The sequence below is a fragment of the Nicrophorus vespilloides genome, unplaced genomic scaffold (assembly GCF_001412225.1).
Source record: "Nicrophorus vespilloides isolate i.1.1-1 unplaced genomic scaffold, Nicve_v1.0, whole genome shotgun sequence".
In the NCBI taxonomy this organism is placed as follows: Eukaryota; Metazoa; Arthropoda; class Insecta; order Coleoptera; family Silphidae; genus Nicrophorus; species Nicrophorus vespilloides.
In genome coordinates, this window is record NW_017095927.1 from 13,524 (window position 1) to 30,929 (window position 17,406).

The 17,406-nt window shown below is 30.0% G+C and overlaps 4 protein-coding genes across 5 annotated transcripts; all 4 read left to right on the forward strand.

The window, feature by feature from the left end:
* The first annotated feature begins 471 nt into the window (after positions 1 to 471).
* LOC108568741 (sodium channel protein Nach-like) lies at positions 472 to 4,403 on the forward strand. Its single transcript, XM_017930003.1, has 10 exons — positions 472 to 584; positions 2,436 to 2,642; positions 2,701 to 2,878; positions 3,069 to 3,214; positions 3,273 to 3,414; positions 3,476 to 3,625; positions 3,684 to 3,870; positions 3,923 to 4,070; positions 4,125 to 4,231; positions 4,288 to 4,403. The coding sequence occupies exons 1-10, from the start codon at positions 472 to 474 to the stop codon at positions 4,401 to 4,403; spliced, it is 1,494 nt and encodes a 497-aa protein (XP_017785492.1).
* Positions 4,404 to 4,890: 487 nt separating this feature from the next.
* LOC108568762 (general transcription factor IIF subunit 2) lies at positions 4,891 to 6,059 on the forward strand. Its single transcript, XM_017930042.1, has 4 exons — positions 4,891 to 5,137; positions 5,199 to 5,350; positions 5,415 to 5,626; positions 5,690 to 6,059. The coding sequence occupies exons 1-4, from the start codon at positions 5,001 to 5,003 to the stop codon at positions 5,987 to 5,989; spliced, it is 801 nt and encodes a 266-aa protein (XP_017785531.1). The 5' UTR covers positions 4,891 to 5,000; the 3' UTR covers positions 5,990 to 6,059.
* Positions 6,060 to 8,237: 2,178 nt separating this feature from the next.
* Positions 8,238 to 10,997, forward strand: LOC108568778 (transmembrane 9 superfamily member 2). Of its 2 annotated transcripts, none has more exons than XM_017930073.1 (6): positions 8,238 to 8,499; positions 8,606 to 8,772; positions 8,829 to 9,394; positions 9,454 to 10,050; positions 10,111 to 10,270; positions 10,327 to 10,997. In XM_017930073.1, exons 2-6 carry the CDS (start codon positions 8,650 to 8,652, stop codon positions 10,828 to 10,830), a joined length of 1,950 nt encoding a protein of 649 aa, XP_017785562.1. In that variant the 5' UTR covers positions 8,238 to 8,499; positions 8,606 to 8,649; the 3' UTR covers positions 10,831 to 10,997. The 2 variants fall into 2 exon arrangements, with proteins under 2 accessions (XP_017785562.1, XP_017785554.1); XM_017930065.1 differs by having other exon boundaries at positions 8,238 to 8,494.
* A 1,239-nt stretch (positions 10,998 to 12,236) lies between these two features.
* LOC108568753 (ADP-ribosylation factor-like protein 5A) lies at positions 12,237 to 13,462 on the forward strand (the record flags this gene model as incomplete). Its single annotated transcript, XM_017930028.1, is given in 3 exon segments — positions 12,237 to 12,542; positions 12,624 to 13,190; positions 13,254 to 13,462. Coding segments are annotated over 2 exon segments (255 nt in total), but the record flags the coding sequence as incomplete, so codon positions are not given.
* Positions 13,463 to 17,406: the final 3,944 nt, after the last annotated feature.

A 17,406-nucleotide genomic window follows, 5' to 3' on the forward strand; every position in this document is an offset into this window, starting at 1 on the left:
TTTTGTTGCTTTCAACCTTTCTAAGTTCACATCTATATATTATATAAATAAATATAAAATATCAGAGCCAGAGGCGGATTAAAGAAAACCAATCCAAGTTCTAGTTGCAACTATTAATAAACAAATTATTAATACTCAATCACATTTCTATATAACAAAATAATACATTTTGTCATTGTTATCAAATTTAATACGTTACAAGTATTGTATTTTCATTTGATTATTATTTCAAATAGTAAAAGGAAAAATATAAACATATAAATTATTAATAATTTCTGTATTTATGGCATGGCAGCATTTATCACATATTAATAATCAAAACTACAAAAAAATGGATCAGATATTCACTGTTTTCGCTTTTTGTTTCGTGTAATTAAATGCTGACTGAATTATTTAATCCGCTGCGACGGAATAATAGATTATGATTATACAAGAACCAAATAGTAAATAAGCATATTTCGAACAGCAAAAATGTGGAGACGTTGCTACAATGAGCTGAAGGAAGTTTTCACGATGTTTGCAAATAACACTCCGATACATGGATTCCAATATTTGACGCGCAAAGATATTTCCAAACTTGAAAAGTAAATATATTCAACATTTTATTCAATTCAATCATAAGCATTACCATTAAAATGGTTACCATATAATTTCAAAATTACATGCTAAATAAACTCGTACATATTCAACTTATATTTTTATGTTTCGTAACTTTTTAAATTTACTTTCTTGACAATTTTTTTTTACAATTTACAATAAATATTTATGTAACAATCAGTTGCTTCAATGTTTTCGAATTAAGATGATTATAACTGTTGAGGAATAAAGCAGCTCGCATAACGAGGAAAATTAATTGTAAGAAAAATAACTCGGTTAACGAGCTACGTTTCGCATAACGAGTGTCGAGGAGAATAGAAGTCCCGAATTGTGCGCCTGCTACATCATTTTTAAAACTTGTCTACACATATTAAGTTTTTTTTTTAATATATTAAATATCTTCGATTTTCTTTGCCATCTTTGTTTATAGCGGATTATACTTTGCAAATATAAATTGTGTTTATTGTAAATACAAAACACAAATATATTGTGTCCAAACATTATTATATTATATAAACAAACTATGCGCGCTTCTTTATATAAACAAATATTAAAAGATAAAGAGATCTCCACCAAGACCCCGGATTGATACAAGTAATATAAACATATTTCATCGTTTGTGAAACAGTTCCTGGTGTTAGTGGTCATTCTAATTGCATCTTAAGTATTTTTGTGGTCACACATATTTCTGAACGTATGTTCAGATATGTTATTTGTGATTTTTTGTACAAAATTTAATAATACTTGTATATCTCCGAATAAAAAGTCAAAGAATAGAAATAACAATAGATATCAAAAGCAAAATCATTAAATACTTATACTTTTTTTTCCGTCATGGAACACATTATCGTATTTTACATTGGTTTATATGGGAAAAACTGTTTCACTATACGAGTGAAAATCCGAAAATTTTTTATTTTTTTTCGAATTTAATATAACTTTATTTATGAGTAATACTACAGAGGAAGAATTGTTGTTATGGTGTGGCGTACATGAGAGCTTATCGCTCATTTAGCCAGAACAAAAGATGTACATATGTCATGAAGAGAACAAAAAGAAAAAAAGCTTAGATACTAGTGGGTTATACTTATATACTAAAATAATGAAAACAGTGGAGAATGAATACAAAGTAAAAAATGATGACAATGAGAAGCACTTGAACTAGTTGACAAGGTTTGGTTGGGGAATGTGGGGGTTTGGGTCGGTTGTGTGGTGAAGGAATATAGGTTTAATGGTGTTTAGGAAGTCGATTGTAAGATGTGTTTTTTCATATTTCCGTATACATAGGGATAGATTATAATCAAACTAAAATTAATACTTTCATTGAGTCATTATGATTCCTTTGATAAATATATACAAGGTTTTTTTGTTTAAAAATTGCACGTGCCTGAATTTATAAAAAAAAAACACAAATTATTTATTATAAACACATTATATACTATGTAATAATGTGTTTATAGAGTATTATAAAATAGGAATTTGATCTTTTTCGTTAAAAAATCTTTAATGAAGCTGTAAATATTATAAAACGTGGGGCCGGGGAACTTCTTGATTATGTCATTATAGGTTCTTATTGATCTAAATATAATCATATCTCGATTAAGTAATACGCTGATATATGGAAATATGTTCTTTCTAATACTCTTTTTCGTAATAAGAAAAGTTTTATCTAAAAATTCGAATCTAATGTTGATTATTTGTCCTTTTTTCCTCTTTCGTTTAACACTTCTTCCTAAATATAAATGCATGCATTTATCACTTAACTACGACAATTTATTTATTATTTATTAACTGAGTGCAAATTGTATAAATAATATATTTAATAAATATTATTACAGCTGGATATGGACTGGTATAGTATCAATTTTCATCGCATACATGTCTTACACATGTTACAACCTGTACACTGGATTCTACAGCAATCCAACGGTGACAACATTGGTTTCCACCCATTTTTCAGTGACCAATATCCCGTTGCCAGCAATCGGCATTTGTAGCAACAACAAATTAAGTAAATCGCGCGTAGCAAGTTTTGTTACAGAATTGTACGTCTTTGATTAATCAGTACTTAAAATGAATGTTATATGCACACATTGATTTCAGGTCAAAGCGATTTAACAAATCTGAACAATGGCTCAACAAACAAGTTCTTTGGATGGGTAGACTTTATGATTTCGAATTATACGGAGAAGATCAACGAATCGAGATGCAGGAAATGATTGATGTTTTGCTAAAGGATAAAACATATCCCATTTCAGATATTCGGTTCTTGATGGATTCCGTAAGTATCGATAAGATATTGAAACGAAACTGTTACGTAAATCTATTTGTTTAAATTATAAAACTATAATTAATAGAAGATATATTGAAATGCTTCTAGTTTGTACAAATGTCTTTCTTGGTGAGCCAAATCATTAGAAAATATATTCTAAATGAACAAATCATGAAATAATAGTTATATGATATTTTAGTTGGCCGTTTCTTGTGATGATTTGTTGGTAGAATGTTATTGGATGGGCGAGAAACGTAACTGCAAAGAACTTTTTGTTAGACGTTTAACAAACGATGGCTTCTGCTGCATGTTCAATTACATTAGGCCCATAATGAAGTCCGCAGTGTCAGTGTTAATGATTAATATATAAAATACAATCATCTTAATGTTTATGCATTTTTAGCAATGTGCATATACCTCCTTTAACGCCAATAAATAGCAGCTATAAAGCAACCAGTTTCGATTATAATAATGGATTAAAAATCTTAATTAACAACATGCCAGAAGACTATTTATATTCGGATCTTATGTTTGAAGGTGTTTTGGTTCGTATTATTTTACTGATAATTAAAACACAAATATTTTATAATATTTTTACATGTACAGGTGCAAATTTTTCGTCGAGATATTTTTCCGGATAGTTCCAATGGCGATGTTACTGATGTATTTTGCGGTATGGGCTACGAAGCGTTCCTGACTCTAACCACGCAACATATCAAAGCCGAGGCGCCGCTGAAGAAGTACCCCAAAGAAATAGTAATCATTGAATTTTGTAATCTCTTATTATGTTATTAATTAAGTAATTAATTGTTAGAGAGGTTGTGTTCTGGATACGGAAAAAATAAGTACGTATGGGACGAATACGATGAGCGACTGCTTGGTTGGCTGTAAAATCAAGGCGATCTTAGCACTCTGTGGATGTATACCTTTCGTAATCCCATATGACGAGCCCCATACAGTTTGCACTTTGTTAGACATAGCGTGCTTAAATAAATATAAAGGTATAGAACATCAAGCATGTGTTACAGTTATTTGGAATTAATTATATTTCAGAAAAGATTAGCACTTTGTATCCGTATTCAATTGAAACAAATGATTTAGACCATGAAAAGGAAGATTCCATCAAATGCGAATGTTATCCTTCGTGTTCCAGGACGGATTACAACGTCCACGCAAATTACGCACAATTGAATCTAAGAAGGTTTATATCGTTGTACTAATAATTCTTAAAATATTAACTTTAATTATTTTGTAGAAATAAATCATGGGAAAATACTCATTCTTTCATACACATATTTTATGCACAATCTATTATGGACTTATATGAAACCGATGTTGTTATGTATTGGTTTGAATTACTAAGTATGCAGCAATATTTCTAAGAGAATTTAGAAACTTTAATATTATATGAATTTCAGGTAATATTGGAGGTTTGTGCGGGTTACTCCTTGGTGTCAGTGTAATTAGCATAATAGAAATGTTCTACTATTTTCTTATCTTTTTATATAATATTTTTACCATCAGAGGAAAATAAGTAGTGCATCATTTTAAAAAATTGTAATATTTTCGTAATTATAAGGAAACATAATCGAACTATCTATTTACAATTTGTATTGTCTCATTTAGGAAATGGCTAACGATCTGTTTTTGCTATGGAATGATTGGTTTTATGTTTTATTGTACTATAATAACATATTGAAATATGTACTTAAAAAAATAATGTTTGTCTTTATATATTGTTAATCAATTTGTCGATCACTGAGCAAGATAGAAATAATATAATATGTATATTCTGTATTCTGCACTGGAAATAAATGTATGCAACTTAGCTCACTATTAGAGATATTTTTGAAAATCATTTATAATATATTTAAATGAATTATAATTTATTATTAACGGAAGATAATGTTCAATTATTAAGTATTTTAACTAAATCTCAAGTTTAAAAATACAGTGATTTGCAGGTATACCAATATCTATAAATTCTATTGCCAAATTTAAGGCAAAAACAGCATATAAATATCACCATAATTTACACCATTCATTATTTGGTGCATGGTCAGCTGTGATATAGCCACAATAAGAGTTATAAATATTTGTTTCACTATTAAATTAACAAAGTACAAGCACCATGTCTCACATAGATAGAGATTTAGACTTATCAAATGCTTCTAGAGGAGTTTGGCTGGTTAAAGTGCCTAAATATATTGCAAACAGATGGGAAAAGGCACCAGGGGACATTGAAGTTGGAAAATTGAAAATATCAAAGTATGTACCATAATTAAAAGAAAAATATATCAGAGCTAATTTTTTTTAATAACTTTTTCAGCACTCAAGGACAAAAACCACAAGTATCTCTGGCACTTTCTCAAGCAATACTTAATTTAAATGAAGTTGGAGAAGAAAGTATTCCTAAAGACCATCGTCTTGATTTTTCCACAGTAACCCAACAAACTTTGGGAGTTTTCTCACATATGATACGTAAGTTTACATAAATTCCATTAAATTGTTGTATACATTATATAATGTATTTTTTCTTATTTAGCTGCAAAAAGTGATGCAGTAGTTCCTGAAACTGAAAAGTTGTTTATGGAAGGTAGTATTGTTCAAAAACTAGAATGCAGACCTTATGCTGATACCTGTTACATGAAGTTGAAACTAGAATCTATTAGAAAAGCTTCAGTACCTGTGAGACAGGTGAAACATTTAGATAAAATTGTTACATCATTCAAGCCTGTTTCTGATCATAAACATAATGTAAGTATTAGAATTTATAAATGATTTTCTATGCAACAGGTAATATGATTGTCTTGTTTATAGATTGAATACCGTGAACAGAAGAAGGCTGAAGGCAAAAAGGCCCGTGATGATAAGGACTCTGTTTTGGAAATGCTATTTGCAGCATTTGAGAAACATCAGTATTACAATATCAAAGATCTTGTGAAGATCACCCGACAACCTATTACATATTTGAAAGAAATTTTGAAGGATGTATGCAATTACAATTTGAAGAATCCACACAAGAACATGTGGGAATTGAAACCAGAGTACAGGCATTACAAAGAACAAGCGGCCGAGGCTAAGAAAGATGATGAGGATGAAGACTCTGATGATGATTAGAGTCACTTGAATTATATGTTTAAATATATTTATGCCATATATGAATGTATAAGCATATATGTAATAAATTATGATTATTATAACGTTATATAAATAATTTTAATCGTTTTGTAAATCAAATTAATGAAAATTGTTATGAAAAGTGTGTCTTATTATAAACATGTTTTATTATTTTTAACGTATATATATATATACATACATATTTAAAATAGGATCTTTAAAATTTATATCCTGCAATTCACCTTTAGCAGTTTACAGCCGTCAATCAGTTCTTTTTCATTTAAGTTGCCTTTATCTGTGATTATCATATTGAGGGAATAGCACGAAAATAAAAACATGTTTGATTTAATTGATAATGTATTTTAATATTTAAATGTATCACAAAAACAGTAAAAATCATTTAAATAAACAACATAAAAATTGGTTAATAAAATTAACTAATTATAACATTAGCGAAGGAACCACAAAAATTCAAAATGAATGTTTTGCAATATTCACAGTTAGTATTAACTGTAATATTTACATCACAGTATTTATTAATATGAAATATGCGATATTTAGATAATCAACAATATCATGCCTTTCACTAACATTTTTTTTAATTCGTTCACATCATTTCCTCTTAAATATTGTTCAATGCGCATTTACTTAATACTTGTTCCTTTTCAATGCAATCGATAAATTTCCGAATATTGGAAAAAGCAGCGACTTGTTTCTCAAATACTCTATGCCACCTTTCAACAAAAAATATTCGTTCTTGGTAATCCTTCAAAAACAAGCTGGTGTACGTTCCACATTTCATGGGAATACTTTGGTGATCGACGAAGATGTCTGGTTGGGTGTCCAATCCATGTATCCTCAAAATAATTAACAACCTTTTTGCGATTCTGGGAAAAACAGTATTTTCACACAAATGTTCAAAAACGTCTGTGACAATAGGAGTCGGCAGAAACGCAATTGCTGCTAAAATACGCATCACTTTCATAACGTTGTTTCAATCCATTATTCTAAATAGAACGAAAAATACATTATGAAAAGTGAAAAAAAAAACTGATGCTGATGTAGTAGAGATATTTACGTTTCCTCGGACTTATTAGGCAATAAGGAATAAACTAATGAAAATGAAAGAGAACAGCTTTGAAAATCCCATCGGCATACCAGTGTTCACTTCGCGCTAACAACAGCAAATTTCTTTTCGTACTGAAAATTAACATGCGATTGTCCCCTGGTCCAGAATCATATTGTAGAAACAATTCTCCATTGTATGATGTTTTATATTCTTCTGTAAAAATGTCTCTACGATGCGTTGGAAGAACGTTAATTGTATGTACACTTGGAAGATTTGAGGCTCTTACTTCGCTACAAGTTTACGAAACTTATTTGCTGTTTCTGCGTAAATTCGAATGGTACTAAGAACTTATGCTGCCTCAACTCCTGCTGCGTCTTCGCAATGATTGTGCTCCTTCCATGTTTTAATGATAGTATTACCAAATAAGAAAATGATGTGATTATAAGAGATTATCAGGACCGGAGCGATGCGGATTCAAATACACTTGTTTACTATACACATAGAGAAATGCCTAATTTCCAATGAATGCCAATATGAACTACATGGTCCTAAAAATTAAAATTAGTAAATTTTGGACACCAGGAAATGAGAACCACATATTCAAACTTCTATGTAAATATAATAAACTAGGAAAAACCTTAGTTTAAGACATGGTCCTAAAAATTAAAATTAGTAAATTTTGGAAACCAGGAAATGAGAACCACATATTCAAACTTATATGTAAATATAATAAACTAGGAAAAACCTTAGTTTAAGACATTTGTAAGCATTGGAAAGATCACAAATTGATCACCTATGCATTCTATGTCATCGCCACTGAATTAACATAATAGTCTCCAAACGGCAGCCACAATATGTGGTATTTTGTAATTTTAATGCTTATACATACACAATTATTTGTTTTATGATTGTTTATTTCAATTTTTATTTGACGTTTATATACTATATACCTATTTTTTTCCATGAATTGTTGGGTCCACTATCATTTCTATTTTTATTCAAATTGTTATGCGAGCTAAGTTGCATAACTCTACTCTTGGATCGGAGAAATTGGAAGAAAAGTAGCGCCATTATTTGTGACACAATGAAATTTATCATTTGCTGTATGCTTGGTGGTATATATATTTTTACCTTACGTATATTTTACGGTCATCACTAGAAATGCAAGCTTTTGAATATACATTTCAAATTATTGTTATCTAAATTATCTTTTATTGTAAAGTTATGCTGGTAATAATATAAAATATACTAAGTGTTTAATTTGGCAACGTGGTACAGGAAGTTTATTGTATGGTGGACGTAACCAAAACTGTAACGTAGGAAAATTGGAAACGTCAAATAAATAACTTGTCAAAAATTGCCGGATAATACAATAGTTTCTTCAAAATAAGAGCCACGGCCGTTGAAGGAGAGCACGAGCATTTGTATTGTCTTAAGTAAGGTTTGTTTTTCTGAAGAATCAGTAAATTTTTCTTTTGTGACGATTTTGTCAAATTCCTTTTTGTATTATTTATCTGTAACTGATAATATCTTTACAATTTCCACAGGAAGCTATGCACGTTTTTTAAAGCTGAAAGTAAAATTATAGAACATGAATAACTTTGGTTATTTTTGTGTGCTTGTCTGTGCATTGAGTGTCATTGAAGCATTTTATTTGCCTGGTCTTGCTCCTGTTAATTTCTGCAAAAAGGAGGATGAGTCTGGATCATGCAAGGTATATTTATAGATTTCATTGAAAGTGCTGTTTATTTTCTATATATATATTTTTAGTCAAACGTTCTGTTGTATGTCAACCGTCTAAACACAGAAGAGTCTGTTATACCTTATGAGTATAAGTATTTTGATTTTTGTACATCAGATGATGATGGCCAAGGACCTGTTGAGAATTTGGGACAGGTTGTTTTTGGTGAACGAATTCGACCATCAAACTATAAAATCGAATTTATGAAAAACGAAACTTGCAAGGTATTGTGTAAGAAGTCTTACACAAATAAACACGAAGATAATCAGAAGTTAAGTATACTTAGAAAAGCAATTGGATTGAACTACAAACACCATTGGATTGTTGATAATATGCCAGTCACCAATTGTTATATGACTGATGATAATAGGCAATATTGTACAACAGGCTTTCCAATGGGTTGCTATTTTCGTTCTGGAAGATCTTTTTGCAATACAAATCAAGTAAACTCTGAAGGGTCATATATATACAATCATGTTGATCTGATTATAACATACCATTCTGGTGCTGAGGAAGAGTGGGGCTCTAACTTTAAGGAAAATGGAGGAAGAATTATCTCTGTTAAAGTTATGACAAGAACAATCAATCATCAGGGGTAATTAAAAACAACTAATTAATATATACAAATTTATTAAAATATTTCTGTTGTTCTAGGAATGTGGATTGTTCTAGACATACTCCACTTCAAATACCAGATTCCTTAGATGGAAACATTTTTGATATAACCTACACTTATTCAGTTACGTTTATGCAAAATAATACCATTAAATGGTCGTCACGTTGGGATTATATTTTAGAGTCAATGCCAAATACAAATATTCAATGGTTTAGTATATTAAATTCCTTGGTAATAGTTCTCTTTTTGTCCGGAATGGTTGCTATGATTCTACTAAGAACCTTGCATAAAGATATTGCACGTTATAATCAAATCGATAGCGGAGAAGACGCACAAGAGGAATTTGGTTGGAAACTGGTACATGGAGACGTGTTCAGACCTCCGCGCAAGGGAATGCTTCTATCTGTTATGCTGGGATCTGGAGTTCAAGTACTTTGCATGACTTTGGTCACCTTGGCTTTTGCTTGCTTGGGTTTCTTGAGTCCAGCTAATAGAGGAGCTTTAATGACTTGCGCCATGGTTTTATACGTCTTACTGGGAACACCTGCTGGTTACGTGTCTGCCAGGATCTATAAAAGTTTCGGCGGTGAAAAGTGGAAATCAAATGTCTTATTGACTTCCATGTTAAGCCCAGGGTAATTAATGTTTCGTACACTGTTGAATTTCAAATTAATGTGTTTGTTTATTTGTTATAGAATTGTTTTTGGATTATTTTTCGTCATGAATTTAGTATTGTGGAGTAAGGGAAGTTCTGCCGCTGTGCCTTTTACAACGCTTATTGCATTGTTAGCGTTGTGGTTTTTGGTTTCCGTACCACTAACTTTTGTCGGAGCTTATTTCGGATTCAGAAAGAGGGTAAGTTGAATAGAATTTTCCAAGTACGTTTGTTAATCGTTTGTCGTTTTCAATAGGCTTTAGAACATCCAGTGAGGACCAATCAAATTCCACGTTTAATCCCAGAACAATCGATTTACACACAACCCATTCCCGGTATTGTCATGGGAGGAGTGTTACCTTTCGGGTGCATTTTCATTCAACTTTTCTTTATACTGAATTCAATCTGGTCATCACAAATGTACTATATGTTTGGTTTCCTGTTCTTGGTATTCATAATCCTTGTTATCACCTGTGCTGAAACCACTGTACTTTTGTGTTATTTCCATTTGTGCGCCGAAGATTACCACTGGTGGTGGAGGTCATACCTGACGTCAGGCTTTACCGCCGTCTACCTGTTTTTCTACTGTTGCCATTATTTCTATTCGAAATTGCAAATCGAGGGTGCTGCCTCCGTTTTCCTGTACTTTGGTTACACCTTAATCATGGTGTTTCTGTTTAACCTCCTCACGGGTACAATTGGCTTTTTCGCGTGTTTCTGGTTCATTCGAAAAATTTATAGTGTGGTTAAAGTTGATTAAAATCAATTTTCTATTAATATTTTATGTGATGTTTAGTATTATTTAACACACACTCTCAAACACACAATATGTACATAAAACAAAAGATGAATAGCTTTTTTTAAGTTACTATTATACTTATAATAAGAGCATGTGTTCTCATGGGAAACATTTCTTTGATATAGAAATATCGATTTAATTATATTAAAAACAATTACTTATAACTTTGTTTTTCTTCTTTTTTTTATTGAATACAAAATTTATTTTGTGCAAACATTAAATGTATAATTATAATTGTAAATTTATTATATTTTATGTAATGTAACCAAGGTATTCTTTACAGATAAATAAAGGATGCACCAAAGAATTATTTTTTTTATTATAAATTTATTGTATACTATTTAAATCATTTAAGATTTTTAAAATTATTCAAGGCAAAGTATTACTTTGGTTTACGAGCATGATTCGTTTCGGAAACGTGCTTGTATACCTCGACGCTGTGAGCCTCAATTTTCCATCAAAAAAGGCGCTCCGACCCCCGATATAGAAAATCGTATTGCAAGACCTTGCTTTATCAAGTTAAAATTCATTAAAATGATTAGCTCGTTTTGCAAATTATTCGCAGATCAAGTTAATCGCAATCTAATGTACCACTGCAAAATATATAAATCAACATTGCTCGAAACAGGAAGTTTAAGTATATTAGCAAAAATCCAAATAATCCAATTTACCGTTGATTCAATCGTTAAAATACTCTTGACGAAATGCGTTTTTTCAATTGCATCATCATATAAGAATAATGAAGAAATTACACATTATAAATGAAACCTGAAGCCAAGAATACATTGAAATATTTCAGAGAATCGAAAAATTATCGATGCACCATTGCATTTACCATTTGTGTTATGCAGGTACCTGTTGCAAACAAAGACATTAAATAGAAACATCGAATTTTAATAGAAAATACCCAATGTAAGTGTTTCATATGGTTGAAACTAGAAAAGAAGAATTTACCTAACAGAACCAACAATATTTTCAGTTTTAAACATATTTAGATATTTATTATATCATATGACAATTAATATGCCAACTACATATTACATAACTTTAATTTATATTATCGATTGGATGATAAATATTATAGTAGTTTGATGTAGCTAGTTGATTGTTTCCATAAATACAATCATGTCACAAAATCAACGAAAAACACCTAATCTGATAAACAAATATGAAAGTCTGCCCATATGGCTGATAACGCAATATAAACAAATAAAAAACGTAGAACTTCAATTGATTGAATAATGCGCTACTCATAATTATCTAACAAACAATACAAAGTACCGTATTTTTTTGATGATACCTCAAATTTATGAAGCAATTTTAATAAGTAAAACATTATTGTATAAGAGATGCAGCCCCATTCTAAGTCGAATACTTCTATGTGGTAAAGTGGGTCTTATGGTCAGAAAATACGGTAATTATTGGTGCGTTGTGCAACCTTAGCAAACAGTTCTAGTTGCATATAAAGATTATGCATATGGAGTAATTACTGGTTTTAGTAGATAGCAGAAAAATGAAATGCAAGATTGGCAACGACCAAAAAAATATATAATTGTTGTGCGTCACTGTCTATGCTAATCAATGGATTCATCCGTGATAAGGTTGCGCTTCTGATAAGCGTACAACCAAGGATCTAGTGGAAATTACCAAAACGGAAAGGTCACACGTAATGGGTATATAAGAATGATACATAAATTGTGCTTGATAAGTACATATTGTATCTATCTGATTATTCATCACGTTTTTTCATTAAGAATTCCGTTTTACCACCACCTACGAACTGGCAATAGCTGTGGAGTGAGTAAGCACGTAAGTTCTAACGAAACGAAGGCAGTCCCAATCGTCCCAATCAGTCCCAATGCCAGTCAGTTGAGTTGAGTTAGTTTATCTCGAGTTGCCCCGAAGTGCGCGTCGTCGGACGGCCATCAGAATCCACACACTCTCTCACACACAAAGGCTGACGCTGACGTCACAATGGCGTTAACCATATGATTGGAATTCACAAATTGAAGAGAGAATTTAACAAACAGAACAATCCTGTGTCCGCCAATTGCGCACCGTTCACTCATGTTTTTGTTTGCTCCTATTAAGTCTCGTGCCAATGTGACAGTGACGTGATATTTATGAAATTCAGTTTTATACCAAAATAGCCCTTGTTTTTGTTTAGTTTAGTTTACCTTTTACATTAATTTTAGTAGCGTTTAGATTACTTTGATGTTAATGTAAAACACTAAGTTCAAGTTTGAGTTTGGTTTCAAGAGCATCGATCAAAGCAATGGGACTTTTATTCTCAAAGTTGTGGAGCCTCTTCGGCAATGAAGGTAAGCACATTGATTGTCTTTCATGTTTTACATTCAGTTGCTAATTATTTGCTGTACTTTCAGAGCACAAGATTGTTATTGTCGGCTTGGACAATGCTGGCAAGACAACTATACTGTACCAGTTTTTAATGAATGAAGTTGTGCACACCAGTCCCACCATTGGATCAAATGTTGAGGAGGTTGTTTGGAGGAACATTCATTTTATTATGTGGGATCTGGGTGGACAGCAGTCCTTACGAGCAGCTTGGAGTACTTATTACACAAATACAGAGGTAACAATAATATGACACCTGATTACTAGTTTCTATAAAATGCAATTTAATCAAAAATATCACACTACTAACAATAACTTAAGTTAAATATAAAACAAATCCTAATATTTTTTTTATCAAAGTACACAAACTTTATAACAATTATTTATTGCATACATGAAATAACTAGTCTTTCAGCCTTGTGATGTAAACTTTTCTCTACAATATTCTGAATTAAATAAGTAATGAATCAAACTCTGAGTCAGTGATCCCAAAACCATACTGATATAGGTATAAAATTACATTGATTAAACTTATGTTTATATTACTTTAAAATTAATTTAATCAATCGAAATTATGAATACTAGAATATTTTAAACATCTTATTTTCAATATTTACATGCAGTTTCCAAAAATCAAATCTAAATATAATGCTTTGAAAAATAATCTAAATTTGTTCTAAGAAAAAACATATGTTGTTGTCACCAAAACATGTTAATTGTATATCATCTTGTATATTAGCATCTAGCAAATGCTAAAAATAAAAGTGAAAAATAAGTTGTTGTGGTGTACACAATGACAATGTTACTTCTTGCTATAGGAAGTAATAAGTATGGTTTTATTGTATACGAAGCAAGGATACTTTCTAGTATTTGTTGTCGGTATATGATTATCGGTATTTCTCATTTTAAATAGTCAATAATTCAAAACATTGACTTAACAAGGTTTAAGTTTAAAAATAACTTTGACGTTAAAGTGTATTAACGCTTTAGTGTCTGTAGCTGCGAGGCTTTTGCCAAATGGAGATCTAAAGTTAAGAATTATTCAATGCTGAATGAATTTGATGAAATATTTCATCTCACTTCGATTTTTTTTAATACATATGTATACGCGTGTTGAAATAAACGTTTAACAATAGTTTACATATTACCATTAAGAAGTAATTGATGTTGAAAGTCATTTATAAGCAGTACAATCAACCTTTTATTCGATTAAGATTAATCTCCTAGAAAGCATTTAACGAATAAGACAAACATTAAGAAAATATTTACAAGATTATTTCTTTTTAATTTTTATGTCTTTTTTTGTGTTATAGTTGCAAATTGGTCTTTGATCAATGGCCATTGATAACATTCGCGATAAGAGTTTAACTCATATAGATGAGGTTAATAAATTCAAACTTATCTTATAAAGGTTATTTCTGGGAATTTTATTATATATTCAATTAATATTTAGTATATTTCATTTCTTTAAATATTCATGAATGAAAAAGTATCATGATGTAATAAAGTAATAGAAATATAAAACATATTGTATTATTAAGAGAAGACTTAATTTGTATAAGAATATTTTTTAAGCTAATAACCAAAAATATAAATCGATGATGTCATTAATTCCGGCAATGAACTTTCAATTTCACATTATTTTTAAGATTAGCAAATACTCGTGTATATATTACACATAATATAATAGCATATTATGTTTACAATATATTTTGCTTTCAAACATATTAGTATATGCTTATTTCTATATTAGTATATATTAAAATTAATTCAATTCTATTAGATTGATGAATTGTAATTACTAAATCACTTAAAAACAACGTCAATTTTACACATAAAACTTGACATGCAACAAAAAAATAAGTATTGTAGATAATGTGATTTAAATGTGTCTATAAAATGTAATGAATTGCTTTTGCCTCTAGTCATTTAAAAGGAATTCTCTTGACCAATTCGTATTGCATAATAATAGGTCGGCTTCGGCCTTCCGAAAACCATTTCTATTTTTATAAGCTTGCAGTAAAATGGTTTTGTCGGACCGCTCGAAAAATAAGAAAGTAAGTAAAACATGCCGTTATGAAATGGTTACTTATGAAAGCTGCTTTACAAACAAATCCGTGTTGGTCTGGGCAAGGCCAGATGCTGTATTGAATTTGATACAAATCATATGAAGGGCAACAAAAGCTGGGATTGTCCATTTGTGAATTGAAATATACTTCTTTTTTTATTTGATTGTCGATGGTATTTCTGAACTGTCTGTAATTGATGTCTCTTTGCACTTACGACACATATTATTTAGGAAAATTTATATAACGATATATTTTTATTACTTAGATAACGTTATATTGGAATATGACATTTACCTTTAATAATACATATTTTACAGTCTTCGCTCAAGTATATTTGATAAACAAAATGCCTAGATATAAAGTAAATGTATTCAAGATATATTAAATAATCAGGAGTTAATTAATAATGACATAACCATGCTGCTTTCACATAAATACGGTTTTATAATAATCGAAAAAATAAAAACTTCGTGTTCATTAATAAACATACACGATGCGGAATAAAGCTGCGCCACATTTAATGTTTGTTTCAAAAATTAAATGCGGACTTTCTAGCCAAAGTGAAAGTCCAATTACAGTGAATTTCTTTTCTACATTATTATTTTAATTGCATTCCTCGCATCTCTAATTAATCCGAATCTATACTACGCTTTCAATTGATTCAATTATTTACACCAAGGTTTCCTTTCTTCGCGTTCGTATTTATATATAATACGTACATAATAGATTGAGCAGCCTAAATGCTGGTAGTATTATTATGAAGTTGTTAAGTTCAATTTGCTTCGATAGTCGTTCGAGCATGGCGTTCGCCGTGTATTTTGTTGAAACGATTGCTGTTTATATGGATAATGATGTTTGTTCTTCTCTTTTTTTCTTCAAGTATTTACTGAGCTTTATGCAGTTTGTTATCTATTGCTACAGTCGTTCGGACATGTGGGTCAAAATACCCGTTGCTTGCGTTTAACCTACTTTATGCTACTTTAATGTAACGTTAATAATAAGATTGATATTTTGTTTTCTAATTATATAAGTATTATTACGTCAATAACAAATAACCTATTGTTTAAATTTCATAGCGTATCCGTTCTATTGCAATATTCTAAAAAAACTGTTTGGATAAAACTTGCTATACTTTTCTATGAAATTTAAAAAATATTAAACTTATCCTTAGTTGATAGCCCATTGGTTATAATTTTGACCAATAAATATATATTTAATGAAAATAGTAATAATAATAAATATAAAGTTTATTATTTTATATTTTGAACGCATCGTGAAGTGAAACCTGCGATGTATAAAGTATGCCAATGACACAAATGGATAATTCGTTTCATTTTCTCAATTAGACATTGAAAATCCGTTACAAAAATAAATTTATGTAGAGTGAATTTTACTATTTATTATAGATGTCATTAATATTATACTTGAAATTATGATAGTAAATATATTGGACATACAAAGTTTCTGCGACGCCCTGAAGAATGGGTATGTGTAGAAAAACAACAAGAATTGATCTGTCATTATTTTTTGGGACCCCCCAATATTTTACGCGACCCACACTTTGAGAATCACTGTATTAACTAACGACTAACGTTTTTCTATATTGTAGCATTATTTTACATGAGAAGTAAAAATATAATATTGATTAACTGATGTTTACACTTTAAATTGATATAATTAGAGATGAAAAACAAATTAACGTAATTATAGATATTAATTCCCAAAGCGAAGTATTGTAAGCGGAAATTCCAAATTATTCCTTCTTTGTTTCATGAGTTGTTTAGCTCACCTTAATGTATAATGCATAATCATTATTGGAAATTACTAATTTCTTCATTTATATCCGTCCTTCGTAAATTTGGAACTTATTATTTTCATAAACATAAATTCGGGAATTACAAATTTAGGAATTTTGGATAATTTATTGTATACATAAATAATATATATATAAATAATATATATATAAATAATAAATTGGTTTCTGATATTATTTTTATTATTTAATTTTTAATATTTCTAAATAGCTTTTCTAATACAAAATTGAAAATATTGTGTTATAAAACAAAGTATTTTTAGTAAAAGTAACAAGGCCAAGCTTGAATGTATGTATAAA